General features: G+C 34.9%; 2 protein-coding genes and 1 pseudogene across 3 annotated transcripts in view; 2 read left to right on the top strand and 1 right to left on the bottom strand.

Annotated features, from left to right (window-relative positions):
- The window catches only part of MMP26 (matrix metallopeptidase 26), a 286,289-nt gene that overhangs the window by 43,961 nt on the left and 222,704 nt on the right, over window positions 1–19,624 (bottom strand). The gene's annotated exons all lie outside the window — the stretch shown is intronic.
- LOC129136400 (olfactory receptor 51A4-like) lies at window positions 2,129–6,892 on the top strand. Its single transcript, XM_054661957.2, has 2 exons — window positions 2,129–2,189; window positions 2,567–6,892. Exon 2 carries the CDS (start codon window positions 2,629–2,631, stop codon window positions 3,568–3,570), a length of 942 nt encoding a protein of 313 aa, XP_054517932.2. The 5' UTR covers window positions 2,129–2,189; window positions 2,567–2,628; the 3' UTR covers window positions 3,571–6,892.
- Window positions 11,424–12,365, top strand: LOC104008441 (olfactory receptor 51A4-like; annotated as a pseudogene).

Raw genomic sequence — 19,624 nt, 5'->3', positions numbered from 1 at the left:
ATATCATATTTCTATTTTATTCATTTCTGATTTTACCAATTTATTTTCTTCATTTTTCTTGGAGATTTGCTTGTTATTCCTTCACTATCTTCTTGAAATAGAAGTTATATTTTTTGATTTTTCAACTCTTATTTCCTAATAAATAAATTTAACCTATAATTTTCTGCATAGGAACTGCTTTAGCTGTATCTCAACTGTATGATTTGCCCCCCTTCACTATTATTTCAGTATATGGGGCCAAGAGAAACCTCAACTGATTTGCAACATTTTGTTTTTTACGAGAACAATACTTCACATCTCTAGAATGAAATATTAATAATTAATATACATGCCTCATGTTATTATTATAATTATAGCTTTATATTAATATTCTTTGTACACAAATAACACCTTTAAAACATATTATGTAAATTAAGTTGAAAATTAATACTAGATTACAATGTAAAAATCCTTATGAATAGTTTTTACAATTGCTAAAACCCATATTTTTATTTCATAGCAAGCATAGCACAATGGGAAAAATAATAATAAAGATAAAAAAGATGCCAGTTTAAAAAATACAATCATTTATTCATTCAACAAGTATTTAATAAGCTACTATATGCCATCCACCATGATAGTAATGCACTGCCTGTCTTACTGTAGCTTACTTTAAATTGTCATGAAACAAACTGATTTGGTCCACAAAGTTGAACATTGAGCCAATGAACACATGAACATTGAGCCAGTGAGCACATGTCCTTGTCAAAGCAATTTTCACACACACAAACATACACAAACTTTCTGCTATCTCTTTAATAAGAAGTACCTGGAGAAAGCTAAGAGAAAAAGCAACAGTGGAAGGAGAGAATTCTTGACAACATAACCAAGTGGGGCTTATTTTCATTGGGGATGCAAACAGTAGGCAATTGGCAACTAAGAAGTAATCATCACATAGTTTAAAAGAATTTATGGGAAGGTTATGGTAATACATTCTTATATTTCCACTCTTTAGTCAAATAAATATTGAAATCCTTCCAATGACTATTTACTAATAGGAGTGAGTATATAGTTTTTTTCTCCTCAAGAGCCTTTTCCTGAGGATCTCTATACTAGCATGATTTTCACTGTTGCAAAGATTTGCAACTGTAGGACCAAATGTTTCATCTTATCCACTAGAATCAACTAGTAGTCAGTTTAGAATGCTAAAAATAATACACAATTCCAGCTGTACATTCAGTTCATAACTTCTTAAATATTGCTTGGCAAACCTGATAGCGTGCTATATACTTAATTATCAGTAATATAACAGACCTGAGTTGCTATCTTACCTCTACCATACAACACTTCTGTGATCTTAAGCAGAAGACTTCATCTTGAGAAAAATTTTCATCATCAGTAAAATGAAGATAATGATATAACTTGACAATATTCAAAAAATTTCAAGATTCCAAATCATCATCTGGTAATGGAACTCAGTAAGTAAAACAATTTAATTTTCTAAGAAATATTGGTCATTATTGTGTGTAAGACAAAGAAGCTCAGATTTTTGGCTTGTAGATTCTTAAACATAAAGTCTTATTACCGAAGTAGGTCCATTAAACAGGGAAGATTTGGTAAGGGAGAAAAACTTGTATAAGCTGGACAAGTTGGTTTTAAGGGTATTTAATTAGTGATGTCTAATGGGTCTGGGGAGATGGATCCAGGATTCAGGAATAAAATCTAGGATAACACATTATGTCCTAGGATGTTTGTCCTGCAACACTTCCTTGAATACAGAATCAACTCATAGCATCTCTGCTTAGACTTGGCCTTGTGCAGAGGAGTAATACACAAGCCAACGATCCATCAGAAGTATCCTAGTTTTGCAGATAATTTACCATGTCTATCTAATACCAGGCAATTAAAGACCTCTCCAACAAAATTGTTCCTTATTACAGACCTAGATGTTTGTTTCCTTGGTATCAACCATCTCTGTAGATTTACTGCATCTGCAAATGTTTATTCTTATTGTCAGACAAAATCTAGCCTTGCTGCAATCCCCAGAGAACTCAGTAATCCCAGAGCCAGTGGTTAGGTAAAAAGAATAAGACAAGCCCTTATATATAAGAGGAGTCTTTTGTGGTGGACAAGTTCAACAATACCTTGGGTTTGTATATCAGAATTATTTAGCTTTTATCAAAAGTGCTTACAAACATATCCACTTACTGGTAAGTACCCAGGTATTCTCATTTATTTAGCTTTCATTTGACTATTATTACTGGCAATTAATCACATAGAACTGAAGGTCAGAACATAGATCTGAGAGCAAGAAATAGAAGATTCCAGTTAATTGACCAGCGTTTACTAATATTTTACAGGAAAAAATGAAATCAGATGCGTAACTAAATACAAAATTTAAATCTGGATTCTCTATAGAAATAACATGTCCAGAAATATTTTTTCCAATGTATTATACGACAGATTCTAGTCCAAAGCAGCAACCATCTCTCCTCATTATGATAGCCACATAAATGCTTTGTTCTCTCAAAAGAAAGCTGAAAGAAGCCACAAATTTTAACACTGCTTTTTTCTACTAAATTTACAGATATTCCTATTTTACCAACACAAGCATCTGTATTTTTAATAGCAGAGCCCTATGAATGAATCATGTCCATTATCAACACATCATATGTTGAAATCACCACCTTCTTCTTGGTTGGGATGCCAGGGCTAGAATATGCACACATCTGGATCTCTATCCCCATCTGCAGCATGTATCTTATTGCTATTCTAGGAAATTGCACCATTCTTTCTATCATCAAGACAGAGCCCTCCTTGCATGAGCCCATGTACTATTTTCTTTCCATGTTGGCTATGTCAGACTTGGGTTTGTCTTTATCACCTCTGCCCACTATGTTAAGCATCTTCCTGTTCAATGCTCCTGAAATTTCATCCAATGCCTGCTTTGCCCAGGAATTCTTCATTCATGGATTCTCAGTACTGGAGTCCTCAGTCCTCCTGATCATGTCATTTGATAGATTCCTAGCCATCCACAACCCTCTGAGATACACCTCAATCCTGACAACTGTCAGAGTTGCCCAAATAGGGATAGTATTCTCCTTTAAGAGCATGCTCCTGGTTCTTCCCTTCCCTTTCACTTTAAGAAGCTTGAGATATTGTAAGAAAAACCAATTATCCCATTCCTACTGTCTCCACCAGGATGTCATGAAGTTGGCCTGCTCTGACAACAGAATTGATGTTATCTATGGCTTTTTTGGAGCACTCTGCCTTATGGTAGACTTTATTCTCATTGCTGTGTCTTACACCCTGATCCTCAAGACTGTACTGGGAATTGCATCCAAAAAGGAGCAGCTTAAGGCTCTCAATACTTGTGTTTCACACATCTGTGCAGTGATCATCTTCTACCTGCCCATCATCAACCTGGCCGTTGTCCACCGCTTTGCCCGGCATGTCTCTCCCCTCATTAATGTTCTCATGGCAAATGTTCTCTTACTTGTACCTCCACTGATGAACCCAATTGTTTATTGTGTAAAAACTAAACAGATTAGAGTGAGAGTTGTTGCAAAAGTGTGTCAATGGAAGATGTAACAGTCATATGTGACAGAAAACCTGGAAATGTCTGGTAAGATATTTAAGGTAAATTTGAGAAACCTAATATTTGACACCAAGAATTATCAACACATATTTTTGTTGTTGTCATAGACTTATTTTATTCACTCTGGATACTGCAAATGAGAATAGAACTATAAACAGGAAGTACATTGCCTTATGTCCCCATTTCAGTTAAGCAGAATAAAAATAAACGTCTTATGATAGCGTCTCTGATACAAGCAACAAATTACAAGCAAGACAGAAAAATGATAATTTTTACAGTTCTGACAGAAGTTGGATTTCTCATTATCTACATTCAATCTCTTATACCAAGTTCTTTTAATGCTAGACCTAAATTAGCTGTCTCTTTATCCATTTTAATCATCTTAGCACACAACCATTTTTTTAATTTAATCATTTATATTCCATATTGGGATACATGTGCTGGATTTTTACATGGTTATATGGGACCCGGGTAGTGAGCATAGTACCCAATAGATAGTTTTTCAGTCCAATCCTGCCTCTTTCACTCTCTCCCCACCAGTATTCTGCAGTCACCTGCATTTCTCTCATAAAATATTGCTAAGTTCCCTGCCTTATAATTGATTCACAATGAAATGCAAGAGTAATCTATAGGCAAATTGAATGTGTAAGTGTCTCTTTTAAATTTGAACTCTTCCTTTGTTAGAAATACAGTTAAATCAATAAGGAATATATTCTAAGACCCTACATGGCCTGGACCCTTTCTACTTACTCAACATCGCCAGATACTCATTAATCTCCAGCCACATCAACCTACTGAACAGTTTTTGAATTTACAGAGCTCTTTGCTTTCTTGAGTTTTCACATCAGATCTCTTTTGTTAAAATGCTCTTGACTCCAATTTTGTATAATGCATGTCTATTTTTTTTCTTTAAATTTTGGCTTAATTTCCTCATAGATTACCTAGCCCTAGTTTGTATTATGATCTTCTCTTTTATCTCTTTCATTGCGGGTTTATTCTTTCATCTTTTATCTCTTTCATTGCTGGTTTATTCTTTATTGTTTATTATACTTAATATTTGCAAATACAGATATATTGTATCCTTATTTCATTTCTTTCTACTTCTTGAATAAAGTGTACTATAAGTGATTGAAGAGACCTATCTATTTTCTTATTTTTTCCTGCCTAATGTCTAGGACACTTCTGATGCAGAGTAGATTTTAATAAATAATTGCTAATGAATGAATTTAAAAATAAGACCATATTTGTTGAAAAAGATGTTCACTGAGGAGTTCAGTAATATTTCTTCAAGGTAGGATACAAGTTTTTTAAATTGTCTATTTCAAATATAGGCATATCATTGATGCTAATGATTTTTAAAACAGGAAAAAAAAGATATGATGTTAAAGACAAATTTATTGCCTTGGATTTGTGGCTGAAAAATTGTCCAACTTTCCTTCCTAATATGACCTCAAAATCTTGCATATTGCGAAAATCATTTTAGCCTTTTCATTTTACCTACCCATTGAATCAAGTCATTTTTATCAACCACGTCAGTTCAAGTCTCCTACACTTCTATCCTCAGGTGAATCAAGAAACACCTTCCAGGAATGTCAAATGCTTAAAAAATAATCAGCCCACAACTGACCGTACTTCACAATTAATGGAAAATCTTTATAGATACAAATATTGTTTTTAAACCTCTAATTTATGCAGGATATGCTTCCAGGTATTTTTAGGCATTTAAAAAATTTGTTTTCAACAATGACCCAGCTTTTTATAAAAGGTTTTTTCCTATTTATTTTAGTTGAAGAGATTGAGGCTCTGAGAGTTTGATTTAATGAAATTCACACAGAGAGGAAGTCAAAAGCTGGGGTTCAAACCTAATCTCTGATGCTCCAGGATAGTATTATCTTGAATACATTTTAGTTTTTAAATTCAGGACTACGTATGTTTTCACAAACCTATCCTAGTGTAGAAAATCCTATCATCAGATCAGGGCAAGAACTGTTCCTATGTTTGAGGTGCATAACTGTATCTATCTACCTTTTCCAAAACCTTACAAATACAGATATGGGTTTGGGGTTGTAGTACAACAAAGCAGTAGTTGACATATTTTATTAATTGAAAGAAATAGAAGCTCATATTCTCCCAGTGTGAGGATAGGCAGCCCAATATGAAGACTTCATTTCCACTAAAAAGATGAGGAGTAATTAGGTGGCTTTAATAGCATCTTATTCTTTCAGGATATTGTACATAGATGTCACATAAAAGAGTATCAAAGATCATCTGTATTTTAGGGGTTTTTGACTGTCTTAATAAAATGAAATGAAAAATAAAATAAAGATACATAAATCTCAATGGGGGAGGTGAAGATTTATGGTCAGCATGATTTTCACATATTCCTGAAATGAAGAATGTAGTTTTTGGAGGATTAAAATCTCAACTCTGGGGCTCCTTAAACAGTGGTTCTCAACTGGCAGCAATGTTACCTCCAAGAGACATTTGGCAATGTCTGGGGACATCTTTGGTTGTTGCAACCTGGGGCCGTGGGTGTGTCACTGACTTCCACTGATTAGAGGCTGGAGACGCTACTAACCATTCTTTAATGTACAGGACAGCCCTTACCCAAAAGAATTATCCAACACAAAATGTCAGTGGTGCCAAGGATTAAAAAAAACCTTAGTCTAAATGTAACTATCAAATAACAAATGATTAAGCCCCATGGTTAAACAAATTACCTTGAGCTCACCTACACAGCACCTAGGGGCAATCTGATACCAGAGAAGTTCCTCAGAAAGGAAACCAGTGAAAAACTGAGAAAATTGAAAGACTTCATTTGAGAGATGTTAAAAGACTTATTAATCACACATGAAAGTGTACAAAGACGAATGCAAAGGATGTAAACCTTACCAAAAGGCAAGTTCAAATACTTTTTAAAAAGATTCTAGTAAGTCTTCTTATTGTTTTGTTGTGTTTCATTTTGTTTTTCTATTGGACATTGGTCATTTGTGAGAGGTTTATGGGAAAACATTGTAAGGGATGGAACACTACAAAATTATAAGGGACGAAGGGGAGCATCATTTAGTCCAAGTAGAGAATATGTGAATTAGGTGGAGAGAATATGCCTGTATGATATAGGAGTTACATGAGAACAATACTGTAATTTTTAAAGTAGACGACTACTTGTCTGTACAACCTAAACATCTTAGTTTTACTAGGGCCAATGAATTTTCAATGCCATGAAAAAATATTCTTTAATATATTGAATTGTGTACAAACAACCCAATCCATTTAATTGAATGTGTTATTCTTGCTTGAGAATTTGAGTCCCCATACATGTCACATTAAAAAGGTATAATATATTTGTGTGGGTCTATGTGTGTGTACCCATGGGTTTGCCCATATCTGAATGTTTTTCACGAAGATAAGCCAGAAAAATTTCTCCTTTTGTTATTTGTGAGATCATTAACATTCTTAAAATAATCAGAACTTAAAAACACACTTAAACACAAAAGCAAGATGAAAATATCTTATTGCAACCAAAGCAAAAATAGTTCAATAAAATATAATAGCCAATCATTATTTTAAAAGATTTTTAGAAACCAAGGAATAGAAGATAACTACTCTAATTTTAGAAAGTAAAACTTAAATCCCTTTCTCAATAAAAAGCAGTAAGCCTAAGGGTCAATGATAAAATATTAAAACATTCTCTCAAAATTCAAGACAAACAAGGATACCCTACATTACCACTCTCCTGTAATTTTGATTCAGGTCTAGCTGGCCCACTAAGATAGGAGAGAAAGTAACAAGAATAGAAGATAAAGAGACATCCAAGAACCCCTGAAGAGAATCCAGGATATAAATAAATAAACAATAAACAAACAAACAACTGTAGTATAATTGAAAAAGAAAATTAAAACTTTTTTTAATGGAAGACTCACTACTTTGTCATTTTAACACAACAGAAGCAGTCCTTAGTCAACTTAATTTAGGAAAGACAATTTTTATCAGGTATGTTCTTCTTGGCAGCAGTCTGAGTAGGGTTTTACTTCCTTTTTTTTTTTTGAGATGGACTCTCATTCTTTTGCCCAGGCTGGAGCGGAGCACAGTGGCACGATCTTGACTCACTGCAACCTCTGCCTCCCGGGTTCAAGTGATTCTCCTGCCTCAGCCTCCTGAGTAGCTGGGACTACAGGCATGCGCCACCACGCCTGGCTAATTTTTTGTATTTTTAGTAGAGATGGGGTTTCACCATGTTAGCCAGGATGGTCTCGATCTCCTGACCTCGTGATCCACCTGCCTCGGCCTCCCAAAGTGCTGGGATTACAAGCGTGAGCCACAGCGCCTAGCAGGTTTTACTTTAAAAAAAAGAACCTGCAGCAAACAGTTTGCTTGTTTATTTCTATTTTTTTCCTTTTCATAAAAATGAATAACCTCCCAAACAGATTAAACATTATTGACAGATTTGCTTCCATCTAATAGAAAATGTAGCACGATAGTCAAGCAGCGTGCCTCAAGCATGATGGTCTTGGATGACCAGCATAAGAATCACCTTGGAACTTATTGAAAATATAGTGATTTACATCCCATTCAAAATCTACTGAATCAAAATATTCATTTTAACAAACTCTTCAGATAATTTATTTGCACATTAAAGTTTAAGAAACACGGTACTAAAGCAATTCATTATCACCAACTGTGTAAGAACTCGTATGTGTTTGTGTATTTACAGAGGTAGGAAGACTTACAAAGATTTCAGGTGAAAAGTGAAAATCCATAATGAATTTGTCTCTTTCTAATTTCCACATATCTAATTAGATTATAAGTGCATTCTAGTAGGTAAATTGGATATGATTTACACTGAAAAGACAGGCTGGCTATATGTGGTTGCTGGCCCATGGTTTGTTCATTCTTGTTACAAAGAGAATCTTCTGCCTACAAAGTAAAGGTAGTGTAAATCTACATAAAATATCATGACTGATTCTATTGATTGGATAAGCAGGATTGACTAAGGGACTAAAGAGGCAAGTGATAGAGTGAGAGAATAAATATGCTATGCTTAGCTAGCAAATGGCTTATCCTATGTATATAAAAAAATAATTCTTTATTTAAATAAATGTGGAAAAGGTATATAATCCAACAGAAAAAGAACAAAAGCTTTGAACAGATACTTCAAAAGAGGAGATTTAAATGGTCAATAAGCCTATAGACAGGGGAGTATAATTTCCAATTGGAGGGAAATTAGTATGCACTATTAATGATCTGATCTCTTTTGGAACTTGGGACGCTAAAACAACTAGCTGATCTGCCTCTGGATATACTGGATAATTATAGCTAGGGGACAATGAACCAAGGTCAAGAGCTAATGAACAGGGGCTGGGTTTGAATATGACCCCCAACTTCTGATCACATGCAGTTTTCTCTGCCAAAGCCTGCATTATGAGTTTGGCCCTAGATTTGTGTCCCTTGAGTCAACGTTTAGAAGACTTTCCATCAACTATTGTGTTATTCTTTCAAACAGCCCCTGCTGTTAGGCATCCCAAGGGGCTCTTAGAGCTTCATAAAACAGTGCCTACAAGCATAAAAGAGGAGCTTAAAGGATTCTTTCCTACTTCTGATCACTTTCTTATCACTGATTTTATAGCAAAGTATCACACTGATTTAAAATGGTAAGACAAAATTCTACTTTTTCAAAATATCTGACATAATTTGCATTACATCTTCTGTTTGGATTCTGAAAGGATGGACTAAATGTTAAATTAACAAGAAAAATTAGATGTCGTGGAGATTAAGCGTATTGCAGAATTTTCAAGGAGAGACAGAGTGTACACTTTGGTGGGAAGTATGTGTCTGGGGAAGTATTAGGAATGTCCATCCAGGCATGCCCAGTCTGTATGATATGTGTGAGAAGGATGTATATATGTATTATCACATGATTCTACCTTAAGTCACTGCACCTCTCTAAGATTTTGTGTTTTTTTAATGTATAAAATGGATAAAATAATAACCTAAGTGAGAAAACCTATATAGATCATTAATCAAAATAGCATATTACTATCTACAAGTTAAATATAATAATATATAATACAATAATTACATTTGTGGGTGTTTGTCCTATATATTTGAATTAAATCTCAATAGTGACTACCTCTAAAGAATAATGCAATCTTTAAGACAATGGTGAGACAAATGCCAGAACACAAATGGCCACAGTCTATTGACATAAGATTATTTTAGCTGTAGCTGGTACAGTAAAGAAAGCAAGGTACATGGCTTAAGAAGTTTCAGAGGATGTGTAAATTCGTAAGTGATATATCTTATGTCATTATCTGTGGCTTGGCCTTTCTCTTAAGTTCCAAATATTTATTCTTAATAGGCTATAGATATCCAAGGAAGCAAGGTCCTGGGATAGAACTTTGGGCACATTGAGAGGCTGTGAAGAAGGAAAAAGTCTCTCAACAAAGCAGCCAATAGACCCTATAAGCACTAAGAAATTATACTTTCCTTGGAGCCAAGGTTTTCCCATACTGTCCATATTCTTAGAAAAGTCTGAATCCAACATTGACAGGTAATTAAAAATGAGGAAAATTGCATGAATGTTTAAATAGAGAGTTAATAATTCCTAAATGATTACAATAATGGAAAATACAACCTATGCAGATAACAACTTTGGAAAAGATAGCCACTCTTTTAGGAAAACAGCCGAGGAACTGTGTTCTGAGATGTTAAGAAGGGCTAATACATTTTGCCGTCTGAGGAGCACTGAATGAGGACTCTAAAATAAGACAAACCAAGAGGTAAAAATCAGACACATTTTATTTGATGAAATAAGTGAAGTGTAGCCTGAAGAATGGGGGAAATTATTACCATCTTTAACTTTGGTAAATGATATTCCATTAAATAATTTTGGAGCTAAAACTAATTTCCATTTACTATGCTAGGTGTTAAAAATGCAACAGTGAACAGTGTAAACATGATTCTCTCCCCTTATATAATAGTTAAGGGAGAAGACAGACATCAAATAATGAATCAGGAAAATAATAAGGAAGCTATTTTGTGTGAATGGGACTAGATTACGTACCTGAAGAGAAAATAAGATTAACAAATTTAAGAAACATATATCAACTCAATTCAAGGAAGAAAACTAATCTGAGTATTCCACCATGAAGTAGATGGCTTTAGGTATTAGTTAATATGCTAATACTGGGGAGAAGTTAGGATGTATTTGTTGATGACTACTCATTCAGCGTGATTTAGACTACCTTCTATACAGGAAGGAGGGTAAGACTACATATTTTCTAAAGGTTTTTTTTTTTAACCTTAAGATCATGTAATTATGAACTTCCAGTTCTGCCATTACTTCAAATGTTCATCCTATACATACATGCTGGTATGAATATAGGTTTGGGATAATTCATGAATTTCCCTCCTAATCCAGAGTAAACTGTGCTGTTCCCTTCAAAATTTTGCTTTCCTTGCTCAAGAAGTTTTTATAAAATTGAAATAAGATAACTGCTTTTATGAGATTAAGACATGAGTATTTTCATGTAGTCAAAGGATTGTCTGGAATTGTTAAGTGCGCAAAGCCTAAGTTGTTTGATAATTTAACAAGTTCCAACAAACTCCTGGGTGAGGAAGCAACTCATATTCTTCCCATTTGCTTTTATGTTTGGCTTTCTTTTTGTTTTCTTTTTTTTTTTTTTCAGTCTGAACTGATAGTAGAAACATAGATGTTTGACATTAAGAAGTATCTACTCTTAGTATCTATAATGTAACAGAAAGCAATATCTTCTACCATAAGTTCACTTAAGAAATTTCCAACTGCACTGAGGTAAGCACCTAGTAAAGCATCTTCCTGTGTGTCATGTCTCCTCTTAATGACACAAAAATGGAAGTCCTTAGATTCCTCCTTATCGGGATCACTGGACTGGAGAAAAGTCACACCTGGATATCCATTCCTTTCTTATCTGTGTACCTTCTTTCTTGGATGGGTAATTTTACCATCCTCTTTTTTATCAAGACAGAGCAAAGCCTCCATGAACCTATGTACTATTTGCTTTCCATGCTCTCCATCTCTGACCTAGGGCTGTCTCTGTCTTCCTTACCCACCACTTTGGGACTATTCCTATTTGATGTCCATGAAATTCATGCAGCTCCATGCTTTGCCTAGGAATTTTTTATCCATCTGTTTACAGTCAGTGAAGCCTCTGTACTGTCTGTAATGGCATTTGACCGGTATGTGGCAATCCACAGTCTTTTGAGATACAGCATTATCTTAACTAGTCCCAGAGCCATCAAAACAGGGGTTTTTCTGACTTCCAAGAATGTTCTTTTGATCCTTCCACTGCCCTTTCTCTTGCAAAGGCTGAGATATTGTCATCAAAACCTGCTCTCCCACTCCTATTGTCTCCACCAGGATGTCATGAAGCTGGTGTGTTCTGACAACACAGTCAATGTTATCTACGGACTCTGTGCAGGACTTTCTACTATGCTGGACTTGGTGTTTATTACCTTCTCCTACATTATGATTTTAAGGGCTGTACTGGGAATTGCTACCCCCAGACAGCAGTTCAAGGCCCTCAACACGTGCATCTCTCACATCTGTGCTGTGCTTATCTTCTATGTGCCCATGCTGAGTGCTGCCATGCTCCACCAGTTTGCCAGGGATGTGTCTCCTATGATCCACGTCCTCATGGCTGATATTTTTCTGCTGGTGCCACCCCTGTTGAATCCCATCGTGTACTGTGTGAAGACCCATCAAATCCGAGAAAAGGTTGTGGGGAAACTTTGTCCAAAAGTAAGTTGATCAAAGGAATGAGAAAGGGAATGAGTGTATAAGTGGCAACTAAATAGATGTTGAATGTTTCACTGGGAGAAAGCATAATTTACTAGAGTGGTCTTGTATTTTGTAGTCAGATAGAGTTCACAGAATGAATGACTTTTGATATTCAGTACCCTATGCCCTTATGCCCCTGTGAGTTTGTGAAAAGTACTTCAGCTCTCTGATTCTAAGATTGTACATCCAATAATTTAAGCCTTCAAGGAAGACTGGAAGCATCTGCTTCCTGCTTTTTAAAATATATGCCAATACAATAATAAGAGAAAATACCTTTAAAAACGTATTCTCCTGCTTTTCTTTATATCCGTAGCAAACAAATGCCTAGTAAGAGAAGAGTTAAATTATTTCTTCAAGTTTTGTTGATGACGCAATGTTTGATCTAATTCGAGGTCACCTTGCACAGACTTAAAAATTTTTAAATATGTATATTAACTGCATATTTGGATGGATGTGAATTCAAACTGCAAAAGCTAAATTATTCTGGAGTCATACTAGTCAATTACATTATTACAAAGGGTATATTTTTAAAGAACCCCAAATGACCATATCTCCATTGTTTATTTTAGTGGCCCATATTACAAAAAAATACATTTATCTTCTCATGGGTACATTCTTAGCTCTGGCTATTGCTTTTTAAACCTTTTCTGCATTTATATTTTACTCCCAGCTCTTAGAATCAGCTAATTGTACCCACTCTCTAGAGATTATCTTTTCTATAATTTAAAAATAATCAGTGAAGATCTAACTATTTTCCTCAATCTTTTATCTAAGTAAGACTTGGAACCAACCCAAATGTCCAACAATGATAGACTGGATTAAGAAAATGTGGCACATATACACCATGGAATACTATGCAGCCATAAAAAATGATTAGTTCATGTCCTTTGTAGGGACATGGATGAAACTGGAAACCATCATTCTCAGTAAGCTATCGCAAGAACAAAAAACCAAACACCGCATATTCTCACTCATAGGTGGGAATTGAACAATGAGATCACATGGACACAGGAAGGGGAATATCACACTCTGGGGACTGTGGTGGGGAGGGGGGAGGGGGGAGGGATAGCATTGGGAGATATACCTAATGCTAGATGACGAGTTAGTGGGTGCAGCGCACCAGCATGGCACATGTATACATATGTAACTAACCTGCACAATGTGCACATGTACCCTAAAACTGAAAGTATAATAAAAAAAAAAATAAAATAAAAAAAGAAGAAGAAAAAAAAAAAAAAGACTGCATTTTCACTATGAAGCCTTCCCTGACCATTTCCAGCCTAAATAGACTTTTAAACTTCTCTTAAATATCAATCTTTCTGTCTTTATTAATCATTTTACATACCATGTAAATTGCCTTGTAATCCCAGAGTCATAGGTGTTGTTTTTGCATATATAACCTGTGTTTATAGGACCTTAAACAATTATTTGATGTTAGAATATGAATCCCAGGAGACTAGTGATTGTCTGCCTTTTTACTACTTCATACCGGTTGCGAGCACATCGAGTAGCCCATAGTATGAACACAGATAATTTTGAATAAATAAATGAGTGAACACTTAGCAAACATTGAGATAACATATATAGAGTCACAAAAACCACACACACAAATACACACATATTGTCACCTTTAATCCTCAGTTTATAATAATTACTCCAAATTTTATTATTCTCCCAATACTTTTAAATATTTTCCTACGATATTCCACAGAGGCATTTTCAGCTTTCTCTAACACTTCTAGAAAAACATACATACAATTTAACATCATAGAGAAATAAGGTTTTCTCATAACTCATTCATGTCATTGTTTGTTTTATCTGTGTCCAACACATGCTTCAATGCCAATGTTTGTCTTAGATTGTAAACAAGGCAATGAACTTTTATTTTTATAATGCCATGAATAAATATACTTAACAAAGATCTTGAGAGGAACTAGTGAAAATGATGTGTATTTTGACAGAGAAGAGTAGTAAGTAAAGCCAAAAGGTCAGAGAAATTGAGAAAGTGACTTTGGGGACTTCATTCGACTACAAAGAGAATTAGGTTTCTTGACCAGGAACCATGTTCAGAAATAGGTGGAGAGCAAACCACTCCAAAACTAAGTGACCCAAAACAACAACAATTATATATCTGATCATAGCTGTGTAATTTGTGCAGAGCTCAGCAGGGATGTCTTGTCTATTCTCCACATAGTACCAACTGGGCATCTTCACTGGGACAGGGGATACACTTTGAATATCGTTCATTCCCAAAGCTGGTAGCTGACGCTTGCTGAGTTTAGCTAAGCGCCTACATATGCCTCTCCATGTAGCTTAGGCTTCTATCAGCATGTTAGCTGGTTTCCAAGAAAAACTGTTTTCAAGAACAAGAGAGAATATACCAGGAAACAGGATAGAACCTTCTAGTCTTGTTAAGGACTATAGCTGCAACAAATAAAGAGTCGTTTCCACTGCATCCATTAGTTATACATGAATGGAACAAGCTCAGATTCAAAGGAAGAGAAATACGTTCCATCTCTTGATGGGGCAATTGATACATAATTTGGAGCTGCCCTTTATCCAACACAGACCAGAATGATTGTTTATTTAGTTTAATCGTCAGTTTCACAAACTGCAAATTATGAATCAGTGTAGACCTCCACCTGTGTGTCTGTGCCTGCCTGTTGCTGAGCACTGATGGAGACCATCCAGAAGTTGTTCAAAATGGAACAACTCTATCGGGAGTTGTTCGTAGTAAGTGCTATTTCAGCTGATCATCAAATATGACTTAAAATATCGTTACTTTGCATTCTTGTTGAGCTGCTACGTTCATTTTTCTCAGGGATCAGGGAAGCAAGATGATAAGGAGTAGAAAAGAACCGAACGTGTGCTAGCTTCTTTAGTCTCCCTACTATACTCCCTATCCTCATGCTTCCTCCTTAAAAGGCAGTAAAATGAGAATTATTCCTATTATTTGCCACCAGACATAAAGCCTCCTATATGTATGCCACCAACCTATTGCATTCTCCTTTCTAAGAAAAATGCCATTTCTCTCTATCAAAACTTAATGCAAGTGACCCAAAACTAAATTTCATATCTTCCTGTTTTTTGAGACCTTGCTGCACCTTCAGTATTTTTGCTATTTTTTCAATTTCCTTGCTAATAGCTACTCTCCTTCAACCTATATTCTTATTTTAAAAGAATAGCATGTTAAGTGTTACATGCCCTTGCTACCTCAACTTGTCCAATTCTTATTAATTTGTTTATTGTTTTAATATACTTTAATTAATGAATTCATAATATAAATCTCTCTCTATATAAAACACATAGGTCATTTAACTTGAATGCATATTATATGTTTGCGTGTTTTGTCTTTTGTTTTTGGCTCTTTGTTCCTCTTCTTCTGCTTACTCTCCAGCCATGAGCAAATCTCTAGCCCTCCAGTCAACTATTATTCACAGGTTATAGTGTTTCTAAAAAAGAGGCACTACCTGCATATGAGGCAGGACAATACTAAGTGGGATGTTTACCAATTCAGAAACTAAATGCCAATGGATCACCCAGGTAATCTGCAAAGGGATTTTATATAGCTCCCCATTGATAACCCTTCCAGAACCCTGTCTCACATTGCTCTTCATACTCATCCAGTCATAGAATATCATATTAGTTGATGGAATTCCTGATATCGAATATTTATCTTCCTCAAAAAATTCAAGCTTGCAATATTCTCTGTCTCTCTCTCTCTCTTCCTCTCTTGCAAATATACATTTATCTATCTTTCTACTATGAGTAGAAATTAATACAATAGTATTAATTTCAGCTTTAGCTTTATAAATTATCTTTAGTTGTATCTATACTTAGACTCTTAAAATACTTCAACTACTCTTTAATAATTAAAATGATTTAAAATTAACAATTAGACACATTTGAGAACAACGCTGCAAAAAGAAATAAAAGCATGTATGTAAATATTATTTATATAGTATTTACTAATTGAGAAATGGTTTTAGTGTATTTGTTAACCAGTAAAAGAGTTTTAATCAAAAACTATTTTTGAGTATAAAAATCTCCTCTAAAAGTTAAGCAATCTAGATCCCTGTACAAGTTTAGTAAACAAGCCTTGAGTTAGCAAATAATTTCAATTTGCTAAAAATATTAAATCTAAATTTTGGGGTAATCCAACTTTTCAACACTTTGATTAAAGACGTCTATTTTGTTTTGAGCAAAGACATAGTAAGGCAAAGTCTTTATATGTGTGCAGTAGAAGGGGCAGAATGAGGATTGGGTAGATGGAGCCATTAGACCATGATTCGGAGATGGTAAAGTTTCTGCCAGCCCAAATGGGAGCTCATGAGCAAAGATGGCTCGAAAAAGGAGTTTCCCCCACTGGCAAGAAAGGGGTAAGCACTGACACTATTACTTTGTTCTTTTACTATTAGGCCATCCCAAGAAGAGTGTGGCTTCAGCCAGATATGCAAGGTATACCTTGAAGCATTCGTCAGCTACCCACACTCTTTATAGCTAGGCAACAAATGGTTTCTTCAAGTGGGATCTGAGAAGCACATCTTTACATCTATTACACCAAATTAGACTGATTTACCAAGTAGTACTCCAGAGACTCAATTATCTTTAGAATCTGATTGAAGATGATCAACAACAACAAAAAACTGTACTTTAATGGTGATGTTTTTATTTTTAAAATTAATATAATCTTTGCCACAAAATGTCCTAATTTGGTTACTATAAATGTATATATAAATCAAAGAAATTGAAAGAATTATCTGTATATAGTCATAAATTATGTTCACACCAAGATTATTCCAAGTACATTTTTGAACAAAACGTTTCTCAATTTTACAAGAACATTGATTGTTTTTATCATATTGCTGTCCTCTAAAAACAAAATATGCATTCATACTATTGCTACATGAAAATCTGTATCTTTAATGCTGAACTTCTTAACTGAATTAAAAATAGCATTCACAATAAGGTTAAGTGTTTTACAGAATAAAACTTGACAGAGAAAATGCTCAAAAACTATACTTTGCATAATGAATTAGAATAACATAATTAAACTTATATAATTAACTGATTTTCTATCTAAAGCATCTAAATAATGAGTCAGAATTAACATAATCTAGCTTTTGCTACTGGAGCCAACCTCACAACAGCTATCCCTTCTATTTCACAATGACTAGAAAAACTGGAATAAAAAGGGAGTAAAATTAATTTGAATGAACAGTTATTCAACCTAATTGAAAAATTATGAATTTATAGCATAACATGTGAATCTACCTTCAGCAGCTGTGCATAAGCACCTTTATATACAGTGTTCTGAAGAAAATTCCAAACTTTTGACATTGATGCTAATTTTTTTCTTCTGCTTGTCATGTGATTGATTATATCAATTTGGCCACCACAGTGATAGTACATGCTGACAAACATTTTGTACAAGGTTTGAATTCATTATCATTTTTTTTTCTGAGAAACAGAAATAGAGTAAGTTTGAAGCACAAACTTTCTTTTGCCAAGCTCTTTGCAGCTAATGGGTTTATTATAAAATAATGTTCTCAAACAGTGGAATAAGTCATACCATTCCAATAAATGATGTGTTGTGCACATGTACCCTAAAACTTAAAGTATAATAATAATAATAATTAAAAAAAAACACAAAACACATTGGTTTTTCTCTCCTGCACATATTTTTGGGTTTACTTAATCAAATAATTTCTTTTTGACTCCAGACTACTTGTAGCTAGTAGTTTCATTCACTTAACGAGCTTCGGCAGAAGTAACCAAAGTGTTTAATTTTTTTAAAGAAAGTATCTAGAAGGGCCAGCATTGTCAAATACATTGCCCATCAACAATTGGACCTGGAAAAAGTTAGCTACATCTGCATCCTTGTGTTCCATTACATTTCATTGTATCAGTGAGGGCCCTGCCTGCTCTCTTTTTAGCTTTAATATTCCACTGCAAATGGTCAAGAAAAGAGAGATGGGATCTCACTGGTCATTTTTCAGATTTACTAATGTGTTAAAGCGAGAAGTGTGTGCACTGCACATGTATCCCACATGTCTAGATGAAGCTGCAGCAGAACCTTGAAGTACAAAGAGGAGATCTAGCAACCCATCCTAGCTCATTTTACTGCTATTATCTAAGACGTACGTGAAAAAAAATAAAAATTAAAAAATCTGAGACAGATCTAAAACTGGTTGGGAAACCAAGACAAGTATAAATTAATTCCAATCCTGGAAACTGAAGATTATGCTCAATCTACTAATTATTTAAATAATTGTGCTACTGAAAACCCATTACGTTTCAGCTATTCTGTTCAGATGTTTACTCCAATTGTTTACATTGATTTTGGAAGAATACCTGATACAGATGTTGGTAGTTAAAATGGGTTGGTGAACCATTTGAAGATATGAAATTGACATTTAGAGTATAAATTTCTGAATTATGACTCAAACTACATGTGTATTGTGGAGAAAACACAAAGAATGGCCAGTGGTAATGAAGAAACCTGTGGTTTTTAGATGGAAGGCTGAGGAGAGCTCTCCTTCTCTCTAAACTCAAACCAAATTATATTAGCAGTAAACTCTGAAACAGGAAGGATGTCTGATAGTGTACTAGGATCTGTGTAAAAAAAATAGAGGAAAAATTCCTTTTTTAAAGCATAAGAAAATAATCTCAGAAAGATTAAGTAATTTGTCCTAGGTCATATAGTCACATGGCTAGAAAGTGTTGGAATCTGACCCTCTCCCCACACCCCACAATACTGGTCTTCAGGCCTGGCTAGGTCTTTCTCAACCAATTTTCCAACTTGAAATGCACAACTAGAAACATCCTAACATCTTGAAAGTATCATTTAGTATCCCTTGCCCACAGATCAGGCATGATAGATGATAGATTCCCCTCTTAACACTTGATTTTTTTATCTCATTACTCAAGTATTGGGGTTTCCCAGCCTCTTGTGACCTCTGTCCTCAGAAAAAGCCATGAGAACTCGTCAGGGAATTCTCAGACTTGGGAAAGGCCCCTGAGGAGAAGCTTTTGGGCTCTTCAAAAAGACCTTGAGTCTAAACGGAATAGTCTTGTAGCTGAGCTACCATCAAACCTGAGCTCTGGATGGAAGTATGTCCTCCAAGCCCTTTTCTCTCCAACTGTCACGGCTCAGGTATGCATTGCAAGCAGAAGCACATAGAAAACAGTCAGAACACGTAGATCCCTAGTCACAGGGAACCTGAGCC

This window comes from Pan troglodytes, chromosome 9 (genome assembly GCF_028858775.2).
Source record: "Pan troglodytes isolate AG18354 chromosome 9, NHGRI_mPanTro3-v2.0_pri, whole genome shotgun sequence".
Classification (NCBI taxonomy): domain Eukaryota; kingdom Metazoa; phylum Chordata; class Mammalia; order Primates; family Hominidae; genus Pan; species Pan troglodytes.
The sequence above is the reverse complement of the archived record's forward strand: the minus strand, read 5'-3'. Positions and strand labels throughout refer to the sequence as shown.

Coding starts and splice junctions, on each gene's coding strand:
- LOC129136400 (XM_054661957.2), top strand. CDS start 2,629: ATGTCCATTATCAACACATCATATGTTGAAATCACCACCTTCTTCTTG.